The sequence below is a fragment of the Hemicordylus capensis genome, chromosome 3, assembly GCF_027244095.1.
Source record: "Hemicordylus capensis ecotype Gifberg chromosome 3, rHemCap1.1.pri, whole genome shotgun sequence".
NCBI lineage: Eukaryota > Metazoa > Chordata > Lepidosauria > Squamata > Cordylidae > Hemicordylus > Hemicordylus capensis.
The window spans coordinates 32,763,535-32,788,415 of NC_069659.1; the positions used below are offsets into that span (position 1 = coordinate 32,763,535).

Consider the following 24,881-nt stretch of genomic DNA (forward strand, 5'->3'; position numbering starts at 1 on the left):
GGAGAAGTCGCTGCCAGTCTGTGAAGACAATACTGAGATGGTCTGATTCAGTATATGGCAGCTTCCTATGTTCCTAAATAATTGTTCATATGAAGCCCTTTGCATCCAGTTCCATTTTGATGTTGTATGCTTTCTTTATATTTTATTTTTTATAATGCTTCACTAGAAGATACACATGTAAACTAATTTTAACAGAAGCTGTGTGTCTGGAATTTTTTTAACTGCCAATACAATACCCAACGTGAACTCGGACCTACATGGTGATATATTCACCAAGTTTGAGGTTTTCATACTCCATGGCAAGTTGAATAGCTTAAAGCTGATCTAAATGCCAAGGGTGCAACAAGCACATACCACACTGAAAACCAACAGTAATACACTGTTATAAATTGCCTAGTCCGTGTTTTAAAATGGGATGATTGTGTCATCCTGTGTCAAGGGCACGTTTAGATTGCTTGAAGTGTTCTAAGGACAAAGCAGAACGTTTACAGGACAAGCACTCTCAGCATCACAAATAATTCCTAGCTTACTCTTCTGAGAACATTTTACAGAAAGGATTTAAACTCTTCCTTTGTAAAATATCAAATATATTGCTTCTTTCAGACATTTCCAAGAGAAAACAAACCGCCTTTTAAAGATAAGAAATGCAAGCCTTTTATCTAAGGCCCTTAAGACCAAGGAGAGGTTTCTCCTCACCTATACAAAATTCCACTATTTGAAAACCTACCTTTATGAATTGCTACCACTTCAATTAAAATGTAAGCAAACTCTAGCAATTGTCATTTTGCCATCAGAGTACCTAAAAAATTACTATAGCTGAAGTAGATTTCACGTCTTATTGCAGTATTTGTTCATGAATTTCATTAGCCCTAGCATTTTATAAACACTTTTTTTTTTTTAACATTTATATCCCACTCTTCCTCCAAGGAGCCCAGAGCGGTGTACTACATACTTGAGTTTCTCTTTCACAACAACCCTGTGAAGTAGGTTAGGCTGAGAGAGAAGTGACTGGCCCAGAGTCACCCAGCTAGTGTCATGGCTGAATGGGGATTTGAACTCGGGTCTTCCCGGTCCTAGTCCGGCACTCTAGCAAGATTTTGTACACTGACTGCAAACAATACCTATGCCTTCTTTTCTGACCAACTGATCTGCAGCCAGTTTTGATCTCTTTAGTGGAAATGGCACTCAAGGAAATCTGAAAAACAATGCCTATGTTGTACAGAAGCACTGAAAACATCCCATACCCAAATGACACTGGTGGTGCTGGTGGAAATGCACATTCACACATCATCATATTTAATCAGAATGACCAAAAAAAAAGTCAGACTGGTAAACGAGAATGTGGTAACAAATCTAGGAGAAAAGACTTGGGAAAGTGATTAACTTGTCTTAGAAAAATACATCCAGAGGCAAGTGGCACAGCATAAACCCAAAGTTAGTATGTCAGCAACATCTGCTTGCTCTGTACAGGCAGCAATTTGCCTCAAATAGATCATTTGTATTGTAGGAGCCTAAAGGTTCTGCCCCTGTTGTAAATAAGATGCTCTCTTCTCCAGTGACTCAGCAGGGTGCATGTATGCATGCACTGTAAGTACATGGACTGCTGCTGAATGCACTGGCAGCATGAACTTTTTCTTTGTTTTAACCCATCTGGGGAATTAATAAGGTCTGGGGAGTTGCCAATGAAGGCAGTCTTGCTGAAATACCCACTACAGAAATGATAATCTATTTGAACAATTTTTAATAGTTGTACACGTCAACTACCTTTCTCTACAGGTTTTGGGTGTTTTTTTGTTTGTTTTTTAAACAGTTACAAGGATACAACTGCTTTCATTTTTACATAGTCAATGTGTTCTAGCAGGCATGTAGGAATGACAGAAATAGCATTCTGGCCATACAGTGCTCATCAGTATTGCTGCCAAGATCTAGAGAGACCTTTAGGAGTAGATGCTTCAGAGCTCCCTGGTTTCCCTCAAACTGTAGCTTTCTGTGCCAAGCTCGAGGCTGCTCCCAAAACTCCTAGATCTTAGATGCTACTCGGCAGCATACTTTTAGAAGAAGTGGGGGCTGCTGTGCACACAGAGTTCAACACAAATTCCTCAGAACTGCAGTCAGACTGCTTTTAAGCCACTCTCCCAAAAGGCCCTTTATATTATGGCAACAGTTCTCATTACTGGGGGCAAACATTAATCCCGCCAAGCTGCACAAGCTGGCAAGACATGTTATTAATACAATCGGATAATGTTTCTCTTACCGAACAGCAATATTGTAGCATTTGCCAATTATGACATTTTGGTGATTCAGCTATGAGGAGTAGATTTATTCTCAAAGGAATCTGCATTAGCCTACTCTTCTTCACTGCAAGTGATAAAGGACACTGCCCTGCATACAGAGTGTAGAACCATTAAGGATCTCTGCTGCATATCCCCCAATACAGTTGGTGGGTATCTGGCATTTTCATGAAATGTTTTCAGTACAGAGCAGATAAAATAATTCTGACATGAAGTGAGAAAATGTGTGCACCAAAATTTATCACAGCATAGAATGTTGCACACTGGGCAAATATTTTTAATAGAATTCAACTAAACAGCAAAGAATGATCACTTTTATTTCACTTTCTGGAGTGGTAAAAGAAAAGTCTAGTGTAACAGAGAACTGGTTGGGGGAGGCGAGTGGTCCAGTGTGGGCTCAGCTTCTCCCACCAGGTTACTCGGTCGTGGAACAGGCCAGGGGAAGTGGGCGGGGGGGTGGAGTGGCTGTGGTCCATAAGAATACCATTTCCCTTACCAGGGCCCCTGTGAGACAGCTGACTTATATTGAGTGCATATTTTTGAGGCTGGGAACTAGGGATAGATTGGAGATTCTGTTGGTGTACCGTCCACCCCGCTGCCCAACTGACTCCCTAAATGAGCTGACGGAGCTGGTCGCAGAGTTGGTGTTGGAGTCTCCTAGACTTTTAGTGCTGGGGGACTTCAATATCCATTTTGGGGCTGGCTTATCTGGTGCAGCTCAGGAGTTCATGACAACTATGGGCCTATCTCAACTAGTTTCTGAACCAACTCACATTGCCGGCCATGCACTCAATTTGGTCTTTTGTTCGGATCAGGGGGGTGTTCCGTGGGTGGGGAATCCAGTGGTTTCTCCATTGTCATGGACGGATCACTATCTGGTTAAGGTTGGTCTCACAGCTGCAATCAACCCCTGCAGGGGTGATGGACCTATTAGGATGGTCCGTCCAAAAAGGCTGCTGGACCCAATGGTATTTCAAAAGGCCTTGGAGGATTTTGACGTTGGTGCGGCTGGTGATTCTGTCGATGCCCTGGTGGGAACCTGGAACAGGGAACTCAACAGGGCAGTAGACACAACTGCTCCTAAGCATCCCTTCTGACCTGCTGCAAAAAGGGCCCCTTGGTATACTGAGGAGCTGCGGGGGCTGAAGCAGTTGGGTAGACGACTAGAGCGCAAGTGGAGGAGAGCTCGGTTCGAATCTGACAGGATTCAGCATGTGACCCACTTGAAGACTTATGTGGTGGCAGTGCGCGCAGCGAAAAAGAGAGTCTGGTCTGCGCGCATTGCAGCTGCAGGTTCACGCTTGGCGGAGCTATCCTGGGTTGTGAGGAGTTTGGTTTCTGCTCCTTCTACTTCCAATCAGTCCCCGGGGTTGCTCTGCTGTGATGCCTTTAGTGGGTTCTTTGCGAATAAGATCTCCTGTATTCGGACTGACTTGGACTCCACTATTTCTGCAAGGTCTATGGAGGAGGTGTCCAGCAATCCGTCTTGCAGTATTAGATTGGATCAGTTTCAATCTGTGACTCCTGAGGATGTGGACAAGCTGCTTGGGGCGGTGCGGCCTACCACCTGTTCTCTGGATCCTTGCCCGACTTGGCTGCTTCTATCTAGCAGGGAGATTGTTGGAGGTGGCCTAATTAATATTGTGAATGCATCGCTGAGGGAGGGTAGGGTGCCCCCCTGCCTGAAGGAGGCAATGGTTAGACCAATATTAAAGAAGCCTTCCCTGGACCCCTTAGCGATGTACAGCCACAGGCCAATCTCCAATCTCCCTTGGTTGGGCAAGGTGATTGAGAGGGTGGTGGCTGACCAGCTCCAGGCAGTCTTGGAGGAAACTGATTATCCAGACCCATTTCAAACTGGCTTTAGAGCGGGCTATGGGGTTGAGACAGCCTTGGTCGGCCTGATGGATGACCTTTACAGGGGAATCGACAGAGGGAGTGTGACTCTGCTGGTTCTTCTGGATCTCTCGGCGGCGTTCGATACCATCGACCATGGTATCCTTCTGGATCGCCTGGGGGAGTTGGGGATAGGGGGCACTGCTTTGCAGTGGTTCCGTTCCTATCTCTCGGGTAGATTCCAGATGGTGGAGCTTGGTGACAGTTGCTCCTCAAAACGGGAGCTGTTATATGGAGTCCCTCAGGGCTCCATTCTGTCACCAATGCTTTTCAATATCTACATGAAACCGCTGGGTGAGGTCATCAGGAGGTTTGGTGCTGGGTGTTATCAGTATGCTGATGACACCCAAATCTACTTCTCCTTTTCATCCTCAGGAAATGGCACTCATTCTCTAAATGCCTGCTTACAGGCAGTAATGGGCTGGATGAGGGAGAACAAATTGAAGCTGAATCCAAGCAAGACGGAGGTGCTCATTGTGGGGGCTCAGAATCTGAGGGGTGAGTTAGATCTTCCTGTGCTGGATGGGGTTACACTCCCCCAGAAGGAGCAGGTGCGCAGCTTGGGAGTACTCCTGGACCCAGGCCTCACCCTGGTATCTCAGGTGGAGGCCATGGCCAGGAGTGCTTTCTATCAGCTTTGGCTGATTCGACAGCTGCACCCATTCCTCAAAAAGGATGACCTCAAAACAGTGGTGCATCAGCTGGTGAGAGCGCCTTCTTTTACATGATCCCCACCGCATGTTAAGGTCATCTGGGGAGGTCCGTCTCCAGTTGTCACTGGTTCGTTTGGTGGCGACTCAGAGGCGGGCCTTCTCTGCAGCTGCTCCTGGACTGTGGAATGCACTCCCAGCAGAAATTCATAATCTTGATTCCTTATTAACCTTCAAGAGAGCCCTTAAAACCCATCTGTTTGGCCTGGCCTTTCAGGGTTTTTAATCAGTTTTAATTCTTTTAATGTTAACCTGGTTTTCAGGGTTTTAATTGTTTTGTTAGTTTAATTGTTTTTTAAGATGTTTTAAACTGGTATTTATATTTGTATCTCTGTTTTAATTGTTTTTAATGATTTTTGTTTTAATTGTAAACCGCCCTGAGCCATTTCGGAAGGGCCGTATAAAAATCAAATCAATCAATCAATAAATAATAACAGCGGCATTTAATTTCTGGCTTACACATTAATTGCAATGCTTTTTGATGTAAAAGCTGTTCCAATATGCACAAGCAAAGTAATACTTGCAAATAAAGTCTTTGCTTGAATCAACAAGGGCTTTTAATTTTAATAAGTGGGTTGTTGATGTATCCAGGAGCAATACTCAATTAGTATTTCAGGAATACATGAGTCTTCGTTCCAAAACACAGTAAGTGCTTTGCATTCAATGCTTTTCATGCATGGTGAAAACGCAACCAAAAACTAACAATATCCCAGATAAAATACACAAATTGAGGCAAATGGTAGGACCATTTAGATTCCAAACAAACATTGTGTTTTACAGTGGCACAAGACTGTTTAAAATATAGAAATACTCCACACAGATTATATTGATCCAGGCAATAGTGACACATTCTTATTTTATTTGTATACCGCCCAATCAAAATGGTTCATGGTAGTTCACAACCAAAATTAAAACAGAAATTTAAGTTTATTCTTAAAGCCTGATAATTATTTAGCTTTCAGGGAAGTATCCTCTAACAATACTTACAGATGTGCAACTAACAAAGCAGGACTCAGCATAATTTGTAAGATTCAAAATCCCTCTGGGAACTGGGCTTCACATTTTAAGAAGTGATAAACTAGAATGGGTTAAGGAGATGTCAACCAGGATGGTGAGGGGGTCTGGAAACCAAGTCCTATGAGGAATGGTTGATGGTATGTTTAGCCTGCAGATTAAGGAGAAATATGATAGCAGTCTTCAATTTTCTGAAGGGCTGTCATACAGAAGAGGCAACAGACTTGTTCCCTGTTGCTCCTGAGAACAGGATCATAACCAATGGGTTAAAATTACAAGGAAGCCAATTCAGGCGAGACATTAAGAAGAATTTCCCAACTATAAGAGCTGTTCAACAGTGGGATTGTCTGGCTTATGCAGTGGAAGGCTCTCCTTCACTGGAGGTTTTTAAACAGAGGCTGGACAGCCATCTGCCAGTGATACTATACTAGTTTATTGTACTGAACAGGGGCTGGATTAGAAGATCTCCAAGATCTCTAATCAAGGTAAGTGACAAAGAAAAGGCTTCCACATCCCTAGGTTTCCTATATGTACAAGGCTAAAATCATATTCCAATCCAATGCACCATGTTAGGACTCTAGAGCTCCTAGAAATCAGTAATGTCAAACCACATACGAAACAAGATGACAGATCTTGAACATAACTGGATTTAATATGGCATGGCATGCATGTAGAGAAGAAATAATTCAACACTAGTTGACCTGGCACAGAGCATCTGTAACCCTAGTTCTCCCTGTCTCCCTCCCACTCCATCACTTCAGCCATTCTCCCCCACCTTCAGCTCCTGTCACCACTTCCTCTTGGCAGCTGACCCGCCGCTTCCTCTCGCTGGGCGGTGGCCAGTGAGGAGAAACTTAAATATGTAGTACACCGCTCTGGGCTCCTTGGAGGAAGAGTGGGATATAAATGTAACAAAAACAACATTGATTCTCTATGGAGTCATAAAAGAAAAAGACTAAGCAACCTTCTCCTGACCAAGACTAGCTCATGCCACAAGCAACTCCTAGAAGCAATTGCTTTCTCCAAAAGATAGACAAGTGTCTTATTCAGAAGGTCAGCTCTACCAAACGTGTCATCTAACACTGACTGAAGATGTAAGGCACATCATTTAGCAACTTCATTTACTAATGCCTATAGAAGTCAACTTAGAACCAAGGTGGCCATTTTCCAAATTGTACAGGTCCAGTGATTACAATTCCTGTGGTACTGAGATTACTCAAAGTTCTAAGAATCAGCTTGAAAGTCTCCAAATAGTGACACGAATGATCTAAATACTCTGGTTGTTTATTAATAGAGTAATAGACAGTGACAAATGTAGGAATTTGCTCATTCTGGCTCTTCATCTGTGCTGACAGTGTGGTTTGTGATGGTATAGGTATGCAATACTTTCTGGCTCCAAAAAGATGCAATTGAGGACCAAGGATGGTGACCCAACAGTTCTCCTGCAAAGCAAGTCTATCATCTAAATGTCATGGACAACAATGCAGGGCACTTCAGAATTGGCATTCAAGTATGGTATAGGTTTATGGTCTATGGTTGAAATAAAGATAGACAGAAGTAAGTTGATGCTGAAGATGAGAGGAAAAGCTCTAAATGATGTGATCATATGTGCAGCAGTCCCACTGACCCTGCTCACTCAAGATGCAGATATCATTGTCCTGACAGAGTTGTTCATGTTACAGAAAACCCTGTAGTTAAGAGCAACCAAGAAACGTTACCATAGACCTTTAAGTTACTACTGCAGTTAATCAAAATATATGCCTTTCTACAGGAAGGGTATGGAAGTCTACAACACATACTAGCTCATTATTATTGAACATGCACTTAAATAAGGGAAACAAAACAAGATTGTCTTCTGACAGAGCTTCCTACAGATGAGAACAAAGTGTCTTTATATATCCAGACAATAATATTGTTCAGCTGTCAAATATATAGAAAATGAAGCAACAGTCAGCCGGTCAGATTGGGTGATTTAAGATCACAGGCATGCTGAATTCTTCTTCAAGTAGACTAAAACAAACACAAGGAACAAAAAACCTAAATCAGAGACAACATTGTGGGGAAAGCCACTCTGAGAAAATCTAATAGTGGCTAGTTTTTGATGAAGTGTTACGGAACTTCCAAGGAAAATCATGTCTGAATGAAGAATACCTTCAGACTCTTCTCAGGAGAATCCTGATACAGGGCCAATCTTTTGGAAAGCTGGTTACACAAACATTCACATTTGCCACATAGCTATCTTAGTTTTTACACTTACTAGAGAGTTCTGTGGAAGAGACAACACTAAGCTGAAAAACTAGTAATTTCACTGTCAATTCATTCTCAAATGAGTTAATTAAAACAAGCACTTCTTTCTCCTGCAGATATTAGCGAAGTGAATTCATCATTCTAACACAGTTAACTTCTTAGCAACATTCACCCACTTTTTTAAAAAAAGAATGGCTGTTTTATTTAGAATTGCTTAAGATATTTCTGAGAATCAGTGAGAATGCATACATATTTTTTTTACTCCATGCTCCTATTCGAGTTCAAATCCCCAGTCAGCCATGATACTAGCTGGGTGACTCTGGGCCAGTCACTTCTCTCTCAGCCTAACCTACTTCACAGGGTTGTAGTGAGGAGAAACTCAAGTATGTAGTACACCGCTCTGGGCTCCTTGGAGGAAGAGCGGGATATAAATAAATAAATAAATAAATAAATAAATAAATAAATAAAATAAAATAAAATAAAATCTCCTGTTCTCAGGGGGAAATATACATAACCCTGATGCAAAGACATCTCCACAATTTGGACAAGACCCAGATGAGTGATGGGGGAAGCACATCAGTCATTCTCCTCTAACCACTTATTTCAAATGGCTGAAGCAGCTCCTAGATATTTCTAAAACTTGTTTTCCTCTAAATCAGTGCCTTGAACCATATCAGTTCTTGAACTGCATTCATTTCATTGGCACAAACTAGTCCTTCTGCTCTTCCTTCAGGAGACAATAAACTAGCAATTGAGGGGAAGTTGATGAGCAAGAGGTGGAAAAGAAGGGGATAAACTGGGCTGGCCTAACTCCTCTCTCCTCTTTTGCCCTCAGCAATGGCACCTGATGATACAATTCATCACCTCTGTCCCAGTCTTTCCCATGCAGGTTAAACATAGTAGAAGCAGTAGCTCTCCACAGCACTGACTTGGGTTACTGGCTTGGCTTATCCTTTTCCTAAACTTGCCTCCTGCTGTTTGGATTCCTACATGCTTTGGTTCCCCTGGCAGAGACTCTGGCTTGCAGTGTCTCTTTGAACAGTCTCCTATACAAAAAGGTCCAGTCCCAATTATTAGTTTTCAAAATGCCTGCTAGCAGACCACACATACAGAACTGAAAACCTGTGAAGTTCTACTTACTGGTTTCGGCATTTTTCCTCTTCTTCTGTGCTGCTTGTTCAGTTAAACCATCAGATGTATTGCAATCTTATTCCTTCCTGTTAAAAAAAAACATTGTTTATAATTACATTATCTCATATTCCACTAATAGGATAACTAATCCATACATACTATAACTGTCCAATACAGACATACATAGGTATGTGTGCAATGCTTACATAGGTCCATTGTTTTTATGGGGAAGAATCAGCACTAGTAAGTACAGAAAAGATTCTGAAGTGTGTGCTTCTCTGAATTAGAAGAGCATCATAAGAATAGGCTAGTCTTGGCAGTTGCTAGTTTGGCCCCGCATTTTTGCTTCTTAAAGTACTGACAAGAAATCAACATTAAAGATTTGTTTGAAGTTGTAAAGGTCTGCATAAAGATTAATGCAAAGGCTACCAGAAATCTAGGGTACAATTCAGCTTACAATACTGGAACAATTTCAAGATGAATTTTAAACATCAAGAAATCACCATTTTCTATGTTCAAAGGTGATATTTATAAACATTTATACCCTGTTTTGCAGTTTCAAAACTCTCAGAAGGCAGCTTCCAATTTAGCACAATATAAATATCATGAAAACAATCACATCCAACAACAAGCATCCTGCCAACCTCTAGGCTAGACAGGTTAAAGAAGCATATCTCTTTCCTCTGCCCCCTTTCTACCCTGGTCTTAGCTAGACTACAGATCACATGAACAAACCTCCAAACAGAATTAAGTCTGGTTAATGCATCATACTTAACTAGCTGAACCTGTACAGATGATCAGTGCACTAGGACTTTGTTGTCTCTGCCCCAGCCCTGCTTTATTGCTCAGTGTCAGCCAACCACTCATGCCCGCCCCCTCCCCATCCGCCCACTCTCTCGTCCCTCCCTGCTGCTCGTTCACTCATCCCCTACCCACTCCCCTATGTGCATATGGGATCCACACTGCCCAGCCACCAAGGTGTCTCTGCTCTGTTACCTCCTATTGGTAAAGCACTGTGTGGGTGGGACTTGCCATGTATCAGGCTTGGTCAGCTTCAGCCCTTCTGCAGATGTTGGCCCACAACTCCCATTTTTATTTATTTGATTGGTTGGTTGGTTGGTTGATATATCACCTTTCCAAAAATGGCTCAGGGTGATTTACATCAAAACAAGAACAATTAAAATCATACTAACACTGAAATCATTAACATTATAATCATTTAAAGCCAACATTAAGAATTTAAAACCATAAATCTAATTAAAAACCTGGGTGAATAAATGTGCCTTCAGTGTGCTTCTTAAAGGCTGCCAGAGATGGAGAGACTATTTCAACAGGGAGTGCATTCCAAAGACCAGGGGCTGCAACAGAGAAGGTTCGTTCCCAAGTAGCCACCAAACAAGCTGGTGGCAACTGCAGACGAACTTCTCCAGATGATCTTAACAGGCAATGGGGCTCAAGGCAAAGACAATGTTCTCTTAAATACCCATGGCCTAAGCTATTTAGGGCTTTATAGGTAATCACCAGCACCTTGTATTTTGCCCAGAAACGTACTGGGGCCCAGTGTTGTTCTTTCAACACAGGAGTAACATAGTCTCTCCTATATGACCCAGAGACCAACCTGGCTGCCGCACTCTAAACCAACTGTAGTTTCTGGACTACGTACAAAGGCAGCCCCACATAGAGTACATAGCAGTAATCCAGCCTAGAGGTTACCAGCATTTGTACCACCGTTTTGAAGTTGTTCATATCAAGAAACAGACACAGCTGGCGTATCAGCTGAAGCTGATAAAAGCACCTCTGGCCACTGCCGTGTCCTGGGACAGCAGGGAGAGGTTCGGATCCAGAAGCACCCCCAGACTGCATAACTGTTCTTTCCGGGGAAGCATGAACCCATCCAGAACTGGCAGATCAAAATCATATCCCAAGTTCTGACCCCGCACAATAAGTACTTCTGTCTTATCTGGATTCAGCCTCAGTTTGTTATCCCTCATCCAGTCCATTACTGCCTCCAGGAAGGCATTTAGGGAGGTCATGCCTTCTCTTGATGATGCTGACATGGAAAAATAGATTTGGGTGTCATCAGCATATTGATAACACCCTGCACCAAATCTCCGGATGGTCTCTCCCAGTGGTTTCATGTAGATGTTAAACATCGGAGACAATATGAAGCCCTAAGGGACACCATAGGCAAGTTCAGATTTGGGAGAACAACAGTCTCCAAGGGACGAATCCGCCCATGAGGTAGGAGTGGAACCACTGCAAAGCAGTGCCTCCCACCCCCAATCCCCTCAGATGTTCCAGAAGGGTACTATCGTCAATAGTATTGAAAGCCAATACTATAATCCCTGACTACTGTGGGTGGGTATTATGTGAGTTGTAGTCCATAAACAGATGGAGGGGCTAGGCTGAGCAGGCCTGCCCTATATTATACCCTATTTACCTGAATCCAAGACTCTGGCCAATTATTTTGTGTTAGAAATTGGGAAGTCTTTTAAAATTCAGAGTCATCTTATTATTTGGGTAAATACAGTACTTATCCAATCCATCACACATCTGAGAATTCAACAGCATATACCCAAGGTACTAAGCCCATCCCCCCACCCTTGCACACTTCACTGCCACATACAAGTTAAAAACCATTTCCTGATATATGGGTCCAAGGCAACATTTGTGAAAAGCCAATGTTTAAAAATAGGGAATCCTTTACACTTTTAAAAAAAGTCTTCTAGTTTCTGCTAAAGTGTCAGTTTGCTTTTACAAACATTAAGAACTGCACCAATTCTACAAGAATCGCCTTCTCCTATATAACTTTATTTTTATAAATATATAAGCCTGCCCAAGTTTCAAAATCAGCACTAGAGGTCCTGCTTTCCATCACACAAGATCAGATGGTCAGGTACAGGGCCTTTCCAGTGATGGTGGTGCCAACTTTGGAAATACCCTCCCTGCAGCAATATACCGGGTTCCTTCCCTTTCTGTTTTTAGGCATAGGCATCTATAAAAGGCCTTTATTTCAACAAGCATTTATTGTCTAATCCACTGTTTTTACAGACTGCTGCTCTTAGGTTATATTTTAGTGCTGGAATTTCAGTAATGTTTAAGTTTTGTGATTTTAATTGCAATGTTTTAACCCTTTGTAAGATGCTTTGGGTGTTTTCACCTAGAAAACAAATAAAACTGGATACAAATAAAAGAGTACGAATACACAAATATAATAAAATTGTAGAGTTGAAGTGACCACATCAGTTTTCCCTGATAGAAGGAAGAAATTTACCTAAAAATGCAATAATAAAAACCTGCTAATATACAGGTAAGGCAAGTTTTCCAAAAGATCTCTGAACTCAGAGGAAGTTCCAGCCTTCCAACCTCAAATTGGTATGTGAAGGGATGCCAAAGGACAGATAGTAACCGATTCAGAGAAGATCAAACAGAGATGGAAGGAGTATACTGAAAATCTGTACAGCAGGGATATCAACATCCAAGATACTCTAGAAAATATTCCCTACTTGCAAGAACCTCTAGTACGGAAAGATGAAGTTAGATCAGCACTCTAGTCATTACCAAGTCAGAAGGCTACAGGAATGGATGGAATAGCTACAAAAATATGGCAGGCAACAGAAGAAGAATCAGGCTCTAACCAAACTATGCCAGCAAATTTGGAGAACCCCCACAGTAGCCAACAGATTGGAAGTGGTCAGTCTACATACCCATACCAAAGAAAAAAGACTTAACAGATTGCACAAACTATCGCACACTATCCTTAATTTCATATGCTAGCAAAATCACACTCAGAATCATCCAACGCAGATTAGAACCTTACGTGGAAAGGGAAATGCTGGATGTTCAAGATGGTTTCAGAAAAGGCTGAGGAACAAGAGCCATCATTGCTGATGCACGCTGGACAATTGAGAAAGCCAAAGAATACCAGAAAGAGTGCTTTTTTGACTACAAAAAAGTCTTCAGTTCCATCAACCATGTCAAGTTGTGGAATATCCTTAGGAAAATGGGTGTCCCAGAACATCTCATTGTTCTCATGAGAAACCTATATACAGGACAAGACACAGTCCAGACGGAACATGGTGAAACAAACTGGTTCCAGATCAGCAAAGGAGTAAGACAAGGCTGTATACTTTCTTCTTCTTTATTCAACTTATAAGCTGAACATATACTGAGAGAAGCTGGATTGGAAGAAGATGAGCGTGGTTTTAAAGCTGGAGGAAGAAACATCAATAAGGTAAGGTAACAGGAGAGCAGGGCTATTCCAGCTGCCTTGCTGGGTTCTACCATCTAGCCCCTTTGCCTCCTGTGGACATTCCAGCTCAGACAGAGTGCAGACTGCCAAGTTCCAGCTGGCTGGTTGCCAGCCTCCCAGACTGCTGAAGTTCCATCACCTGCTGCCTGTCCTGGGAGCTGCTTGTGTGAGGAGTGGCTTCTGGGGCTTGCAGGCTTAAAAGCAAGGAGGCTCGCCATAGGCGTAGCCGTTGGGGTGGCCGTCAGGCCGCCAAAGCCGGCCTGCCTTTGGGGCCGGGCCTTCGGGGGTGGGACTGAGGGCTGGGGGGTTGGGTTGGGCCAGGCCTCTTGCAGACATGTGTTTGGGCTCTCTTGAGGGGGATGGTGCTGGGGGTGTGCCTAGCAGTTCAGGGGCAGCTATCACTGTAGTGGTGGGGAACAGAAGAATTGGCGCTGGCAGAGCAGCTGGCCGTTACAGGGGAAGGGAAGTCAGTAATTTAGTAACTGTTTCCACTTCCAACTGTTCTGTCAACTCTTCGGCCTTGGGGAGCAGCTCCAACGACCCACAGAATCTGGCCTTGCTCCTTTGCAATGCCAGGTCAGTTCAGAATAAGACTGAAATTGTCCACGATCTGATCATGGATGAGGGAGCTGACCTGGCATGTATAACGGAGACCTGGTTGGGGGAGGCGAGTGGTCCAGTGTGGGCTCAGCTTCTCCCACCAGGTTACTCGGTCGTGGAACTCTACGTGGGGCTGCCTTTGTACATAGTCCGGAAACTTCAGTTAGTTCAGAATGCGGCAGCCAGATTGGTCTCTGGGGCAACCCGGAGAGACCATATGATGCCTGTTTTGAAACAGTTACACTGGCTGCCAATATGTTTCCGGGCAAAATACAAAGTGCTGGTTATTACCTTTAAAGCCCTGAACGGCTTAGGTCCAAGATATCTTAGAGAGCGCCTTCTTTTACATGATCCCCACTGCACGTTAAGGTCACCTGGGGAGGTCCGTCTCCAGTTGTCACCGGTTCGTTTGGTGGCGACTCAGAGGCGGGCCTTCTCTGTAGCTGCTCCTGGACTGTGGAATGCACTCCCAGCAGAAATTCGTAATCTTGATTCTTTATTGACCTTCAAGAGAGCCCTTAAAACCCATCTGTTTGGCCTGGCCTTTCAGGGTTTTTAATCAGTTTTTAATTATTTTAATGTTAACCTGGTTTTCAGGGTTTTAATTGTTTTGATAGTTTAATTGTTTTTTAAGTTGTTTTAAATTGGTATTTATATTTGTATCTCTGTTTTAACTGTTTTTAATGTTTTCTGTTTTAATTGTAAGCCATTTCGGAAGGGCGGTATAAAAATCAAATAAATAAATAATAAATAATAAATAAGCTGCACTGTGCTGATGACACCACTCTGGTAGCTGAGAATGTGGATGATCTGCAAGCTCCAGTAATGAAAGTCAAGGAGCACAGTGAAAAAATGGGACTACAACTAAATGTAAAGACGACTAAACTAATGACAGCGGGTATAGCAACCAGCCTCAGAATTGACAATGAAGACATTGAAGTGGTAGATAGCTTCTGCCTTTTAGGATCGACCGCCAACAGTAAAGGATCCAGCAGTCAAGAAATACGCTGCAGACTAGCACTTGGTAGTGTTGCAATGAAGGCCTTGGAAAGGATATTTAGATGCCATGACGTGTCTATACCTACAAAGATTAGAATCGTTTGGACAATGGTTTTTCCTGTGACACTCTATGGATGCGAAACCTGGACATTGAAGAGGCAAAATAGAAAAAGTATTGATGCTTTTCAACTTGGGTGCTGGATAAGACTTTTGAGGATACCATGGACAGCCAGGAAAACAAACAAATGGATCATAGAACAAATCAATCCAGAATTTTCACTCGGCACAAATGACCAGGCTCAAACTATTATTCTTCAGACACATTATGCAAAGACCCAGCTCCCTTGAGAAGTCCATAATGCTGGGGAAAGTTGAAGGCAAGAGAAGAAGAGGATGACCAGCAGCAAGGTGGATGGACTCGATTACAACAGCAATGAATGCACCACTGAGAGACCTTAAAGAGCAAGTTGAAGACAGATCATCCTGGAGAGAATCTATGTGGTCGCTAGGAGTCAACACCGACTTGACAGCACTTAATCCAATCAATCAACCAATATACAGATGCAAGTGATCTTAAGTGGCCATTCGTTGAATTTACCTACCTCACTACTCTTGGGACAGACTGCCGCTAAGGTATGTCAGTAGGAACATAGGAACATGTTCCTACATTCCTATTTCTATACAATTTAAAAAGAAACATATGGTAGACACCAGCAAGAGCCACTGGAGGGATGCTGTGCTGGGGTTGGATAGGGCCAGTTGCTCTCTCCTTGCTAAATATAAGAGAATCACCACCTTAAAAGGTATCTCTTTACTCAGTTAGCAGGGGTTATAAACTATTCTCAAACAGCACAAGTGACAAAGAGATTCAGTCATACTGTTAAGCACTCTACCAGGGGCGTAACTACCATTAGGCAGGGGGAGGCAGTCGTCTCGGGGCCCCACTGCCTTGAGGGGCCCCCCAGAGACACCTCACATGACTCCCCATTGCCCCCTGCCCAGCCCCAAGACCCTTCAGCCACTTGCGCTGTTTGCCCCCTCTCCTGCTTGTCGTCCTGGTCGGAAATCAAAGCAGCAGGCAAGCTGCTTTTCTCCCCGCCTCTCAGCTGATTGGTGGGTGGGCGGGGCTTCCAGGGAGGCCTCCGTGTAGGCCTCAGTAAAGCCTGAATTCGAGTAGGCTGGAAAGCCCCAGGAAGAAGGCTGGCAGTCAGAGTGGCCACTACAGCTCTCTGCAGCAGACCCTCCTCCCAGGCCAGACAGCTCAGCCTTTGCCAGGTAGAATATGAATTCCTTTTTGTGGTTACACTCCCCCCACCCCCTATATAGGGATCTGCTTGCCATAGGGCTTTGATGTGGGGGGGGGGAGACTGAGAAGTCTCTGAATATTTAATTTAAAACTGATTGGAAAATTTGCTGGCTTAAAAAAAACCCTCTAATAAGTACTATAAGTGGCTTGTTTCATGGCAGGAAATTACAAAAACTTCTGGAACAAATTTATTTATGTATTAATTAATTAATTCATTCATTCATTCATTCATAAATACACTTATGTTCAAGTTGTTTTGCAACCCAGGTCTGAGTGAGAACTGAGACATGAGTGAGAACTGTGATGCATGTGTTGTGCTTTTATATTTTTCCCCCTTAGGGTAAATCTGGCCCACCTGTGAATGCAGCACCTCCATTCCAGAGGAGATGTGTGTTAAAGGGCTTTAAAAGCCTCTTGTGAAAAACCTCCTGGAATCAAACTTTACTGAATTGGTTCAGAATTCTGAGAAAACAAACATAGGCTCACCCTGCATGGTTGAAAGTCTCCTTTGCTAATCTGCAGCAAGGGGCCCATTTTAATAATTAGTGTTTCTAGTGTCTTCTCATTTGCTCAATTTTGTACATCTGTTTTTTGTATGTTTTGCATGAGGACAGAAATGTGAGAATAAAAGTCCCCTGCTAACTGGGCAAAGAGGCACCTTTTTCTCTTTGTAAACCGCCCTGAGCCATTTTTGGAAGGGCGGTATAGAAATCAAATTATTATTATTATTATTAAAAAATTTCTCGGCGGGGGGCCCATTTAAGAATCTTGTCTCAGGGCCCACTCCAACCTAGTTACGCCCCTGCACTCTACTACAGGATCTTACCACACTTAACTGAAACAATCTTGACAGACATTTTTGGCCACTATTTGAGTCTTGCCCACAGAAGTAGTAACTTAAGAGTTGTCTCTTGGTTCAGATCAGATGCCTATCTAGTTGAACATCCTGATTCACAGTGGCCAGCCAGATGCCTCCTGGAAGCCCACAAACAGGACATTAAGGCAACAACCCTCAGCCATCATTCCTCTCCAGCAACTAGCATTCAGAGGTCTATTACCTCTAAATCTGGAGGATCTAATGTAGCCATCATGACTAGCAGCCATTGTTAAACATGTCCTCCAGTTTAATTCATTCTCTGTCCTCCTGGAGGCAGCCTTTTATGTATTTGAAGGCAGTTACCAAGCCTTTTTCATCCCCTTCTTCATAAACACAGTTACTTCATGTTGTGCTTATTTATCATTCTGCAGATACTGAATAATTTTATTCTTGCTGTTCTACAGATACCTTTCAGCTTCTGCATGCCTTTATGCATGCCAAAGATGAACATACTATTTTAGCAAGTGCTACAACAATGCTAACTAGACAAGAAGTGCCTTCTATTTTATTCACTAAGGCAAAAGATATCTGCTCTGCTCAGCTATCAACACGACTCATTACAGTATGCCCATTTAAGTTAGCTATTAACCCACCCACCCCACCTTTTCTCTCCACCACTATCCTTTTCTGAAGCACTGCCATGAAACAGATATCCCACAAGAGGTATTTTGTAGAGATATGCAAGTCATTTCAAGCTTGAATATATTTGAGTTTGAAACAGGACATTTCAAGTGTTTTGTGCTCGAAACAAGACAACCTTAAAATAAAGGCCCTGTTTCAAGCTCTAAATTAACAACCCCATTTCGACTCAAAATGTTTCAAGCGCTTTCAGCGCCATTTTGAGGCCTGTGTTTCTGGGAAAGCTAGTCTACCAACTGGGGTTGGTGGGTATACCACTCCTCTGAGGTGGGCCAAGTCCAAGGCAGAGACCTGGTCTACCTGCCTCATGTAGTGAGTGGACCAGCCCTCCACCCTGGACTTAGTGGACAGACCAGTCATCCAAGGTGGGCCGACGGAATAAGTCCAGAGTGGAGGACTGGTCTACCCTCCGACCCCAATCGGTAGACCACCTCTCCCCAGAAAAATAGGCCTCAAAATTGCACTCAAAGCACTTGAAATGTTGAGTGTCTCAAAGTTGATTCATCAGAACAGCTGGCTTTGACCACTGTTTTGATGAATTGATTTGAGGAATTTGCTATTCATTTCGAGCTTGCAGGTTTCTCTGGTAGGTTTCCTGCTTCTGGTGTATTTTTTAAAAAAATTGTTATTCCCCTTGATGCTTTTAACTAAATGCTCATCAAACTCTTTATGCCTCCCTTACTGTATCCTTGCATTTCTTCTGCCAGAGTTGTGTTCTTTTCTTATTCTCTATCATTTTTAACATTTATCTTTTTTTAAAAATTAAGGTTCATCTTTACCCAAGTTTTAAAAAGAAACTACACCAATCAATTAAGATATGATATTTCAGAGTTTTCATTTACATTTAAATGTGTGAACACACACAGGTCTCCTTAAAAAAGAAAAGCACTATTATTTAAGTATAGCATGACAAATATAAGGATATTAAAGAGTAGTTATATCACACAACAGAGTAAGACAATGAGACATTATGTTTGTGCATAAACAGTCATTCAGTTTTGGAATAATAAATGCCAGGATAATGTACAGCCATATGTTACTGGAAATGATTTAAGAATAAGTTGCAGGATGATGGGGCAAAAGGAAGAGAGATCAAGGTTATTATTAAGTTAGGTGAGTCATAAACAAGAACTGAAAATATCAATTTAGTATATCAAGTCAATCATGAGGTTTTTGGATGCTGGTATGATCAGATGGATGTTTGTTAATTTAAGTGCACCCTCCCCCACTCTTAAAGATAGATCTCACCACCCTCAAGCCTCCCCAACACAGTTCCGTGCACATCCCTACCATTTGGGTTTGGTTATTGGTTACACTCGTTGATGTTGAATCAGGATCTCTCAGGCTTAAATAGGTTGGAAGGGGGTCCATATGGTAGAAGCTGCTCCCAAGCTATGCCTGTACTGGTCAAAGACCACAATAAAGTTTATCTATCTATCTATCTATCTATCCCAAGCTATGCCAGGCTGAGAGCACTTATTGCAGAGAGGCAGCCATTTGTCTTGTGCCCATCTCTATGCAGTACTGTGCACTTCCAGCACATGGGAGTGCTCCTTTACAGGAAGCAGAGCTCTGTACTGCCCCAGTGACAGCTGGGCCAGCACGTGGAGCACAGTGGGATGTGTGCATGGGGAACATTGTGAGAGTTAGTAAAGGAAATCCTCTCATACTGGAAGCACATAACGCCGCAGAAATAGATGCAGTGTGAGCGGCCACCTCAGTGTAGTACCAGAAAAATGGTGCTGAGTATTCAGCTTCAGTTGAGCCAAATCACAGGTCTATTGGGCAATATCCAGACTAACTAGCCGTAAGTAAGGACCAATGGAGTCAGACAACTTAGTGTGGCTGCTACCCAATATCAGGCTTTGTAAAAGTACTTCTACTATTTTCTACCATTCTACCATTTCTACCATTTGAATCCAAACCAGCTTAAATACAGGTGGAACACAAAATGGCTTTACATACTGACATGAACAAATACATTAAGTTTCTAACGTATGTAAGGCTTTACATATTTCAAGTTTCTGCAAGTTAGCAACCAAGCAAACATTTTTAAAAGAGAAACCAGAAACTAGATCTAAGCCCGAAAGCAATTTAAACAGTATATACATATAATAAGAAAGAATCCAATGATGCATTCCTTTTCTAAGTTCTGGAGTTGAAGAAGTCCAAATGTAAAATAACTGCTCTCCTGATGAATCGCCAGTTATGTTTCAGCCAAAATAAGGCCTTCTTCAGTGGCATTGCTTCCAAATTCAGGTTATGTTGGTACTAATTTCATTGTATCCACCATAAAATATATACATTCATATCGAAACCACAGGACTATAATTTCATTTCAAGTGAAAATGTTTAGGAATCATACTACTCATAGTGAGCCACTAATGATCCTTCGATCAGAAGTAAAATTCTTATGCTCTTATAGTAGCTCTCTAGATACAATCCTATTCCAACACTAAAGCTTAAACAACATTATTCCAGTTACTATGCCACTATAAGGCAGTTGCTACACCTTATTTTGACTGAAATGCATCTGGCGATTCATCAGGACAGCAATTATTTTACATCAGGAATTCTTCAACTCCAGAACGTACAACAGGAATGCACTACTGGATTCTTTAAGGAACTGACTGATACTAGGAGATCTGATTATGTCCTGGGCATGGACTAACTGCTGGGGAAATTGTGGAGTATACATATTTCCACTTCTTACTTTCTGGTGATACTGGTTTTATTCTTGAACAAACAATCTTTTGTACACTTTATTATATTATGTTATAGGCACTGTAATTCTAAATTTTCTATATATTTGGGTTCTTTTGTGTTTTGTCTAACTAAAAGCAAAGCCACTATAGGCAGGCAAAATTGTGAAACAATGTTCCTTCCATTTTTAAAAAATTTTTGTCAGTTGCAAGTTTAGACATAAACTGACTAGCAACAGCTTCCCTCAATTATCTACCCTGCAAAAGCTGAGATTTCCAATAAAGTTATAGACTGGTCCAGCTTCACAATAACATGTGTAGCATGAAGACATCTGTCCATATCACCTTAAGAGTTTAACAAAGTTGATCTATGAACATACTCAAACTCATCATTTATAAAATTCCACAAGTTGTAGTCATTTCAACTATTTGTCTACAAAAATTCTAAGAACTTTGAAACTTTGTTTTATCTGTGTTTTTACATCCATACCAGCCAGAAGTCTCCACTTGTGACACCTAGTTTACATTGCTAGAAATGAGAAATAGCTCAGCTATCAGCCACCCCCAACATCTTAATGCCTTCAACAATTCAATGGCTATTCCTCCATCAAAACTTATCCAATATATAAGTGTATAGCAGCAGTAACAAAACATTACAAGGCAGCAAAAAGACTAAATTGACATTTATAGAACTGTTCTTGTTTCTGTTGTACACTTGTGCACACTTAAAGTACCAAACTAGAAACTTTGGTAGTTTAAAGTGCTGCACAAATGAATCTTCAAAATAATCTGTGACCCAGTATAAGTAGAAAATAATTCACTTATGAATAAAGACAGACAAGTATATAAAGGCTATGTCACTTGACTGCCCATCAAGTTAATGACAATGCCTACTCCCCGCCCCCCTTGCCAGCTCTGAACCCTGGACTAGTCCAAACCAAGTTCTCTTAAATCAGTATTAGAACATATTTTAGATTCTTCTGTGTTAATCCTAAACAGAGTTGATAAAAATCCATTATTTTTAAAAGATAACAGATGGATTTTTAAAATTTAAATCAGATGTTTAAATTTTCTTAAAACAATGTGTAAGAAATTAATCTAGGCCCAAAATATTATGATGAACAGTAACCATATTCTATAAACATACTTTTTAACAGCAGTACATTTAGATGAGAAATAACAGACCTGATCAGTCCTATAGTGCAGGTGTTGCACACGCACACAAAATCAAGCCCTTACCCCTTTCTCTAAAAGTGCAAAGACAAAGGTGGTCATTGCAGGGAGGGTGGAGTAGATCTGAAGGAGGAGGAGTCGTCTGGATATCAATAAAAGGGACAGGGGAGAGGAAAAGAAAGTGAATCAAAACATTCATGCAATGCAGTCCTGAGAAAACGTATTCTGAATATAAATTTCAGTGCTAAGGGCAGCAGTTCAAGAAATAAATGTTTCCTGATGAAATTTTAAAGCAAATCACACCAGTGAGCTGGTGGAAGTCAAACATTTGCATTTGGAGACCACTGAAGTGGTAATCCAGATTGACAGCAGTAGCCTCTTCTGCAGGTGTAGAGAAAAATTTCTCTTCCCCTAGACTAATTCATTCTGAATTGAGAAATAACTTGGGAACTGAAAAAGCAGGAAAGCTTGTCTCTCTTTTCCAGACTATGGACAAAGGTGAAGAAGTACCACCCAGTATTTTAAGTTCCTCATGTTGACTTGGCTGAAATTACTTTTTTTTTTTTAACTTAACGTTCATAATGAAGAGAGTTACAATTCAAAAATACACATGCTTGCGTTGTTTAAAAAACACTTGCTTGTTGAAGAGACAAACCAGAATGAACAAGCTTATTAGTACAATTTAAAAACCTGTTTGGTGATGATGGTGGTTCTCCTAGCACACAATTACAAAAATATCCTCCAAATCCATGCTGAATTGAGTTGTAGCTGGTTCATCTCCCAATTTCTAAAAATGAAACCTACACCTATCTGAGTAGTGATTAATATGTATTAAGGTAATAGCAGACAATAAGAATGCACTTTTACTAGAAAATAATGATTAAACAGAATCTTCCTGACTAGTGATTTAAATCGTGATTTAAATCATTAAATCGAGTCTTCCAGAGAAGTGATCCTGGCCGAAAAACAGTTTTCAAGTTCTAGAACACCAACATCAATTTTTTAGATGTTCCAATTATTAGACATCTTGATTTTTATGACCTCCTCTTAAAATAAAATAAGAAGTCACTCTACAGAACCAAATCATCATTTGCATACATACCACATGCAATGTGGCAATAGACAGTCACATTTACTACACTGACAAGATGAATCAGCAGAGCTTTTGAGGAGAGAAGTCCTGCATCATAAAACTTTTGAGAGTGCTAACATGCAGATGGGGGTAACACATTCTTAAACTGAACTCCAAAACAGTTTTTGATGGTCCCTCACCAAAGTGTCCTGGGTCAACTGTGTAACTATGGGATAAGATTACACAACCGCTTGTATTATGGATTATCTGGTTAAAGCACAGGAAGTAGAGGATGGGAATAGGCAAGAGACTGGAAAAAATCCAACAAAACAGCCAGTATCATATGCCTTCATATAAATTATGGTTTGGCTACTCTGGAATACTGTGTAAAGCTGAAATAGTCTATCTGTTTTTAAAAAGCACTGAAAAGGATACAAAAACAGCTAATATGCTCAGGAGTTGCATACTTCTGAAGAAAAAGAGCTAAAGCATTTGAGGTTTTATAGTTTAGAACAAAAGATCCCACAGACACATTATAGAAGATTATACTCTAGCTCCGAGGTCTTTATTGTAAGGCCAGTGGTGGCCCCCCATCAAAAGTGCAGCTCCCTGACTATTGAGCCTGAGAGAAGCTTTGGCTAAAGCTTTTGGCCATGCAGAGGTGACCATTCCCTCTATGCAGTGATGCACTTTGCTCAACACTGTCACAAGATGGAGTAATGGCTTCAGAAGAGTACTAGACAAATTGTTCTAACCACAATTATTTGGCTATAAGAACTAAATGGAAACTCCTTTTCAGACACGATCTCTCTGAACATCAGTTGCTGGATAACAAACAACAGGGAAGGGGATGTTGCCTCCATATGCTACTTGTAGGCTTCCCAAAGCATTTGGCTGGCCACTGTTGGAAACAGGATGCTGGATTTGATGGATTCTTGGCCCTATTCAGCAGGACTCTTAACAGTAAGGGTATTAATATTGCAGTCCTGCACACTTAGAGGCTGCTTAAATCCCACTGAAGTCAACAAGACTTAAGCAGTTTGCATGCAGGATTGCAGCCAAAGACTGCATGCCAAGTTTGTTTAGTTTACTTAGAAACTTGCCGCTATTAAGAAGATTTGCATAACACACTAATTCAATCGTTTATAATAGGACTATTCAGGGCTATTGTGCACATTATGTAAATCAACAACTTAAAAAACTAAACAGTACTAAAATGTAGATTTGTTTTCAACAATAGACAGCATCACATTCTTTGGATCTGTTGCATATGAGGTAATTCTTTATTATTTGTCCATTCTGACTGCTTTCATCATACACACATGATTAGCAAATGGTACCCACGCATATTAATAGCTAAAATGCTGTTTGTGTTGAATTCTTCAGAACTGCACAGGATTTCACACACTATGCCTTGACTTATCAAGTACACATACACATCCCAAATAAGACATAAAACAATTCTAACTGTAATACTCCCAATTATCCTGGGTTCTGTTCTTCTGAGATCGATTTCAAGCTGACGGACTCTCTGCCTTCTTCCAGGGCCCTCATTTTAATCCAGCAAAATAAAAGATAATAAAGCAATAAAGTCATTTCTTGCCAGAATACCCTAGCAGTCACAACCTCCTCTGCCACTCATCGGCAGCTTTTCCAGACTTTCCCCCTCCTAAGACTGTGAAGCATAGGAGACCGGGCAGAAGTCTGGCAGCTGCTCACATGAGGAACGTGTTAACAATGTACTTGTCCCCATTTCCAACAAGTAGCTAAACTGCATCACAGAGATATGTTGGGTTCAGTTTCCCTCTCCTTCCCTGTTAGCAGCACTAGTACACAATGCAGAGGAAGGGGAAATAACCAACATCACAAGCCATTTACTAAATCCACTTAATCCTCATAATTTTAAGTTTCCTCCCAAGTCAAATTTGCTTAGGACTGGGCTGCTTGAGGAGTAATAGGTTAACTGTTAATA

General features: G+C 41.6%; 1 protein-coding gene across 3 annotated transcripts in view; it reads right to left on the minus strand.

The window, feature by feature from the left end:
- Nucleotides 1-24,881, minus strand: part of RDX (radixin) — a 70,338-nt gene that overhangs the window by 43,989 nt on the left and 1,468 nt on the right. For 2 of the 3 annotated variants that reach the window (XM_053307330.1, XM_053307328.1), the window contains exon 2: nucleotides 9,299-9,375. In XM_053307330.1, the coding sequence (XP_053163305.1) occupies nucleotides 9,299-9,310 (12 nt within the window). In that variant the 5' untranslated portion in view covers nucleotides 9,311-9,375. Of the gene's footprint in view, nucleotides 1-9,298; nucleotides 9,376-21,903; nucleotides 21,980-24,881 lie in introns of all 3 variants that reach the window. The other variant, XM_053307329.1, reaches the window with a different exon arrangement.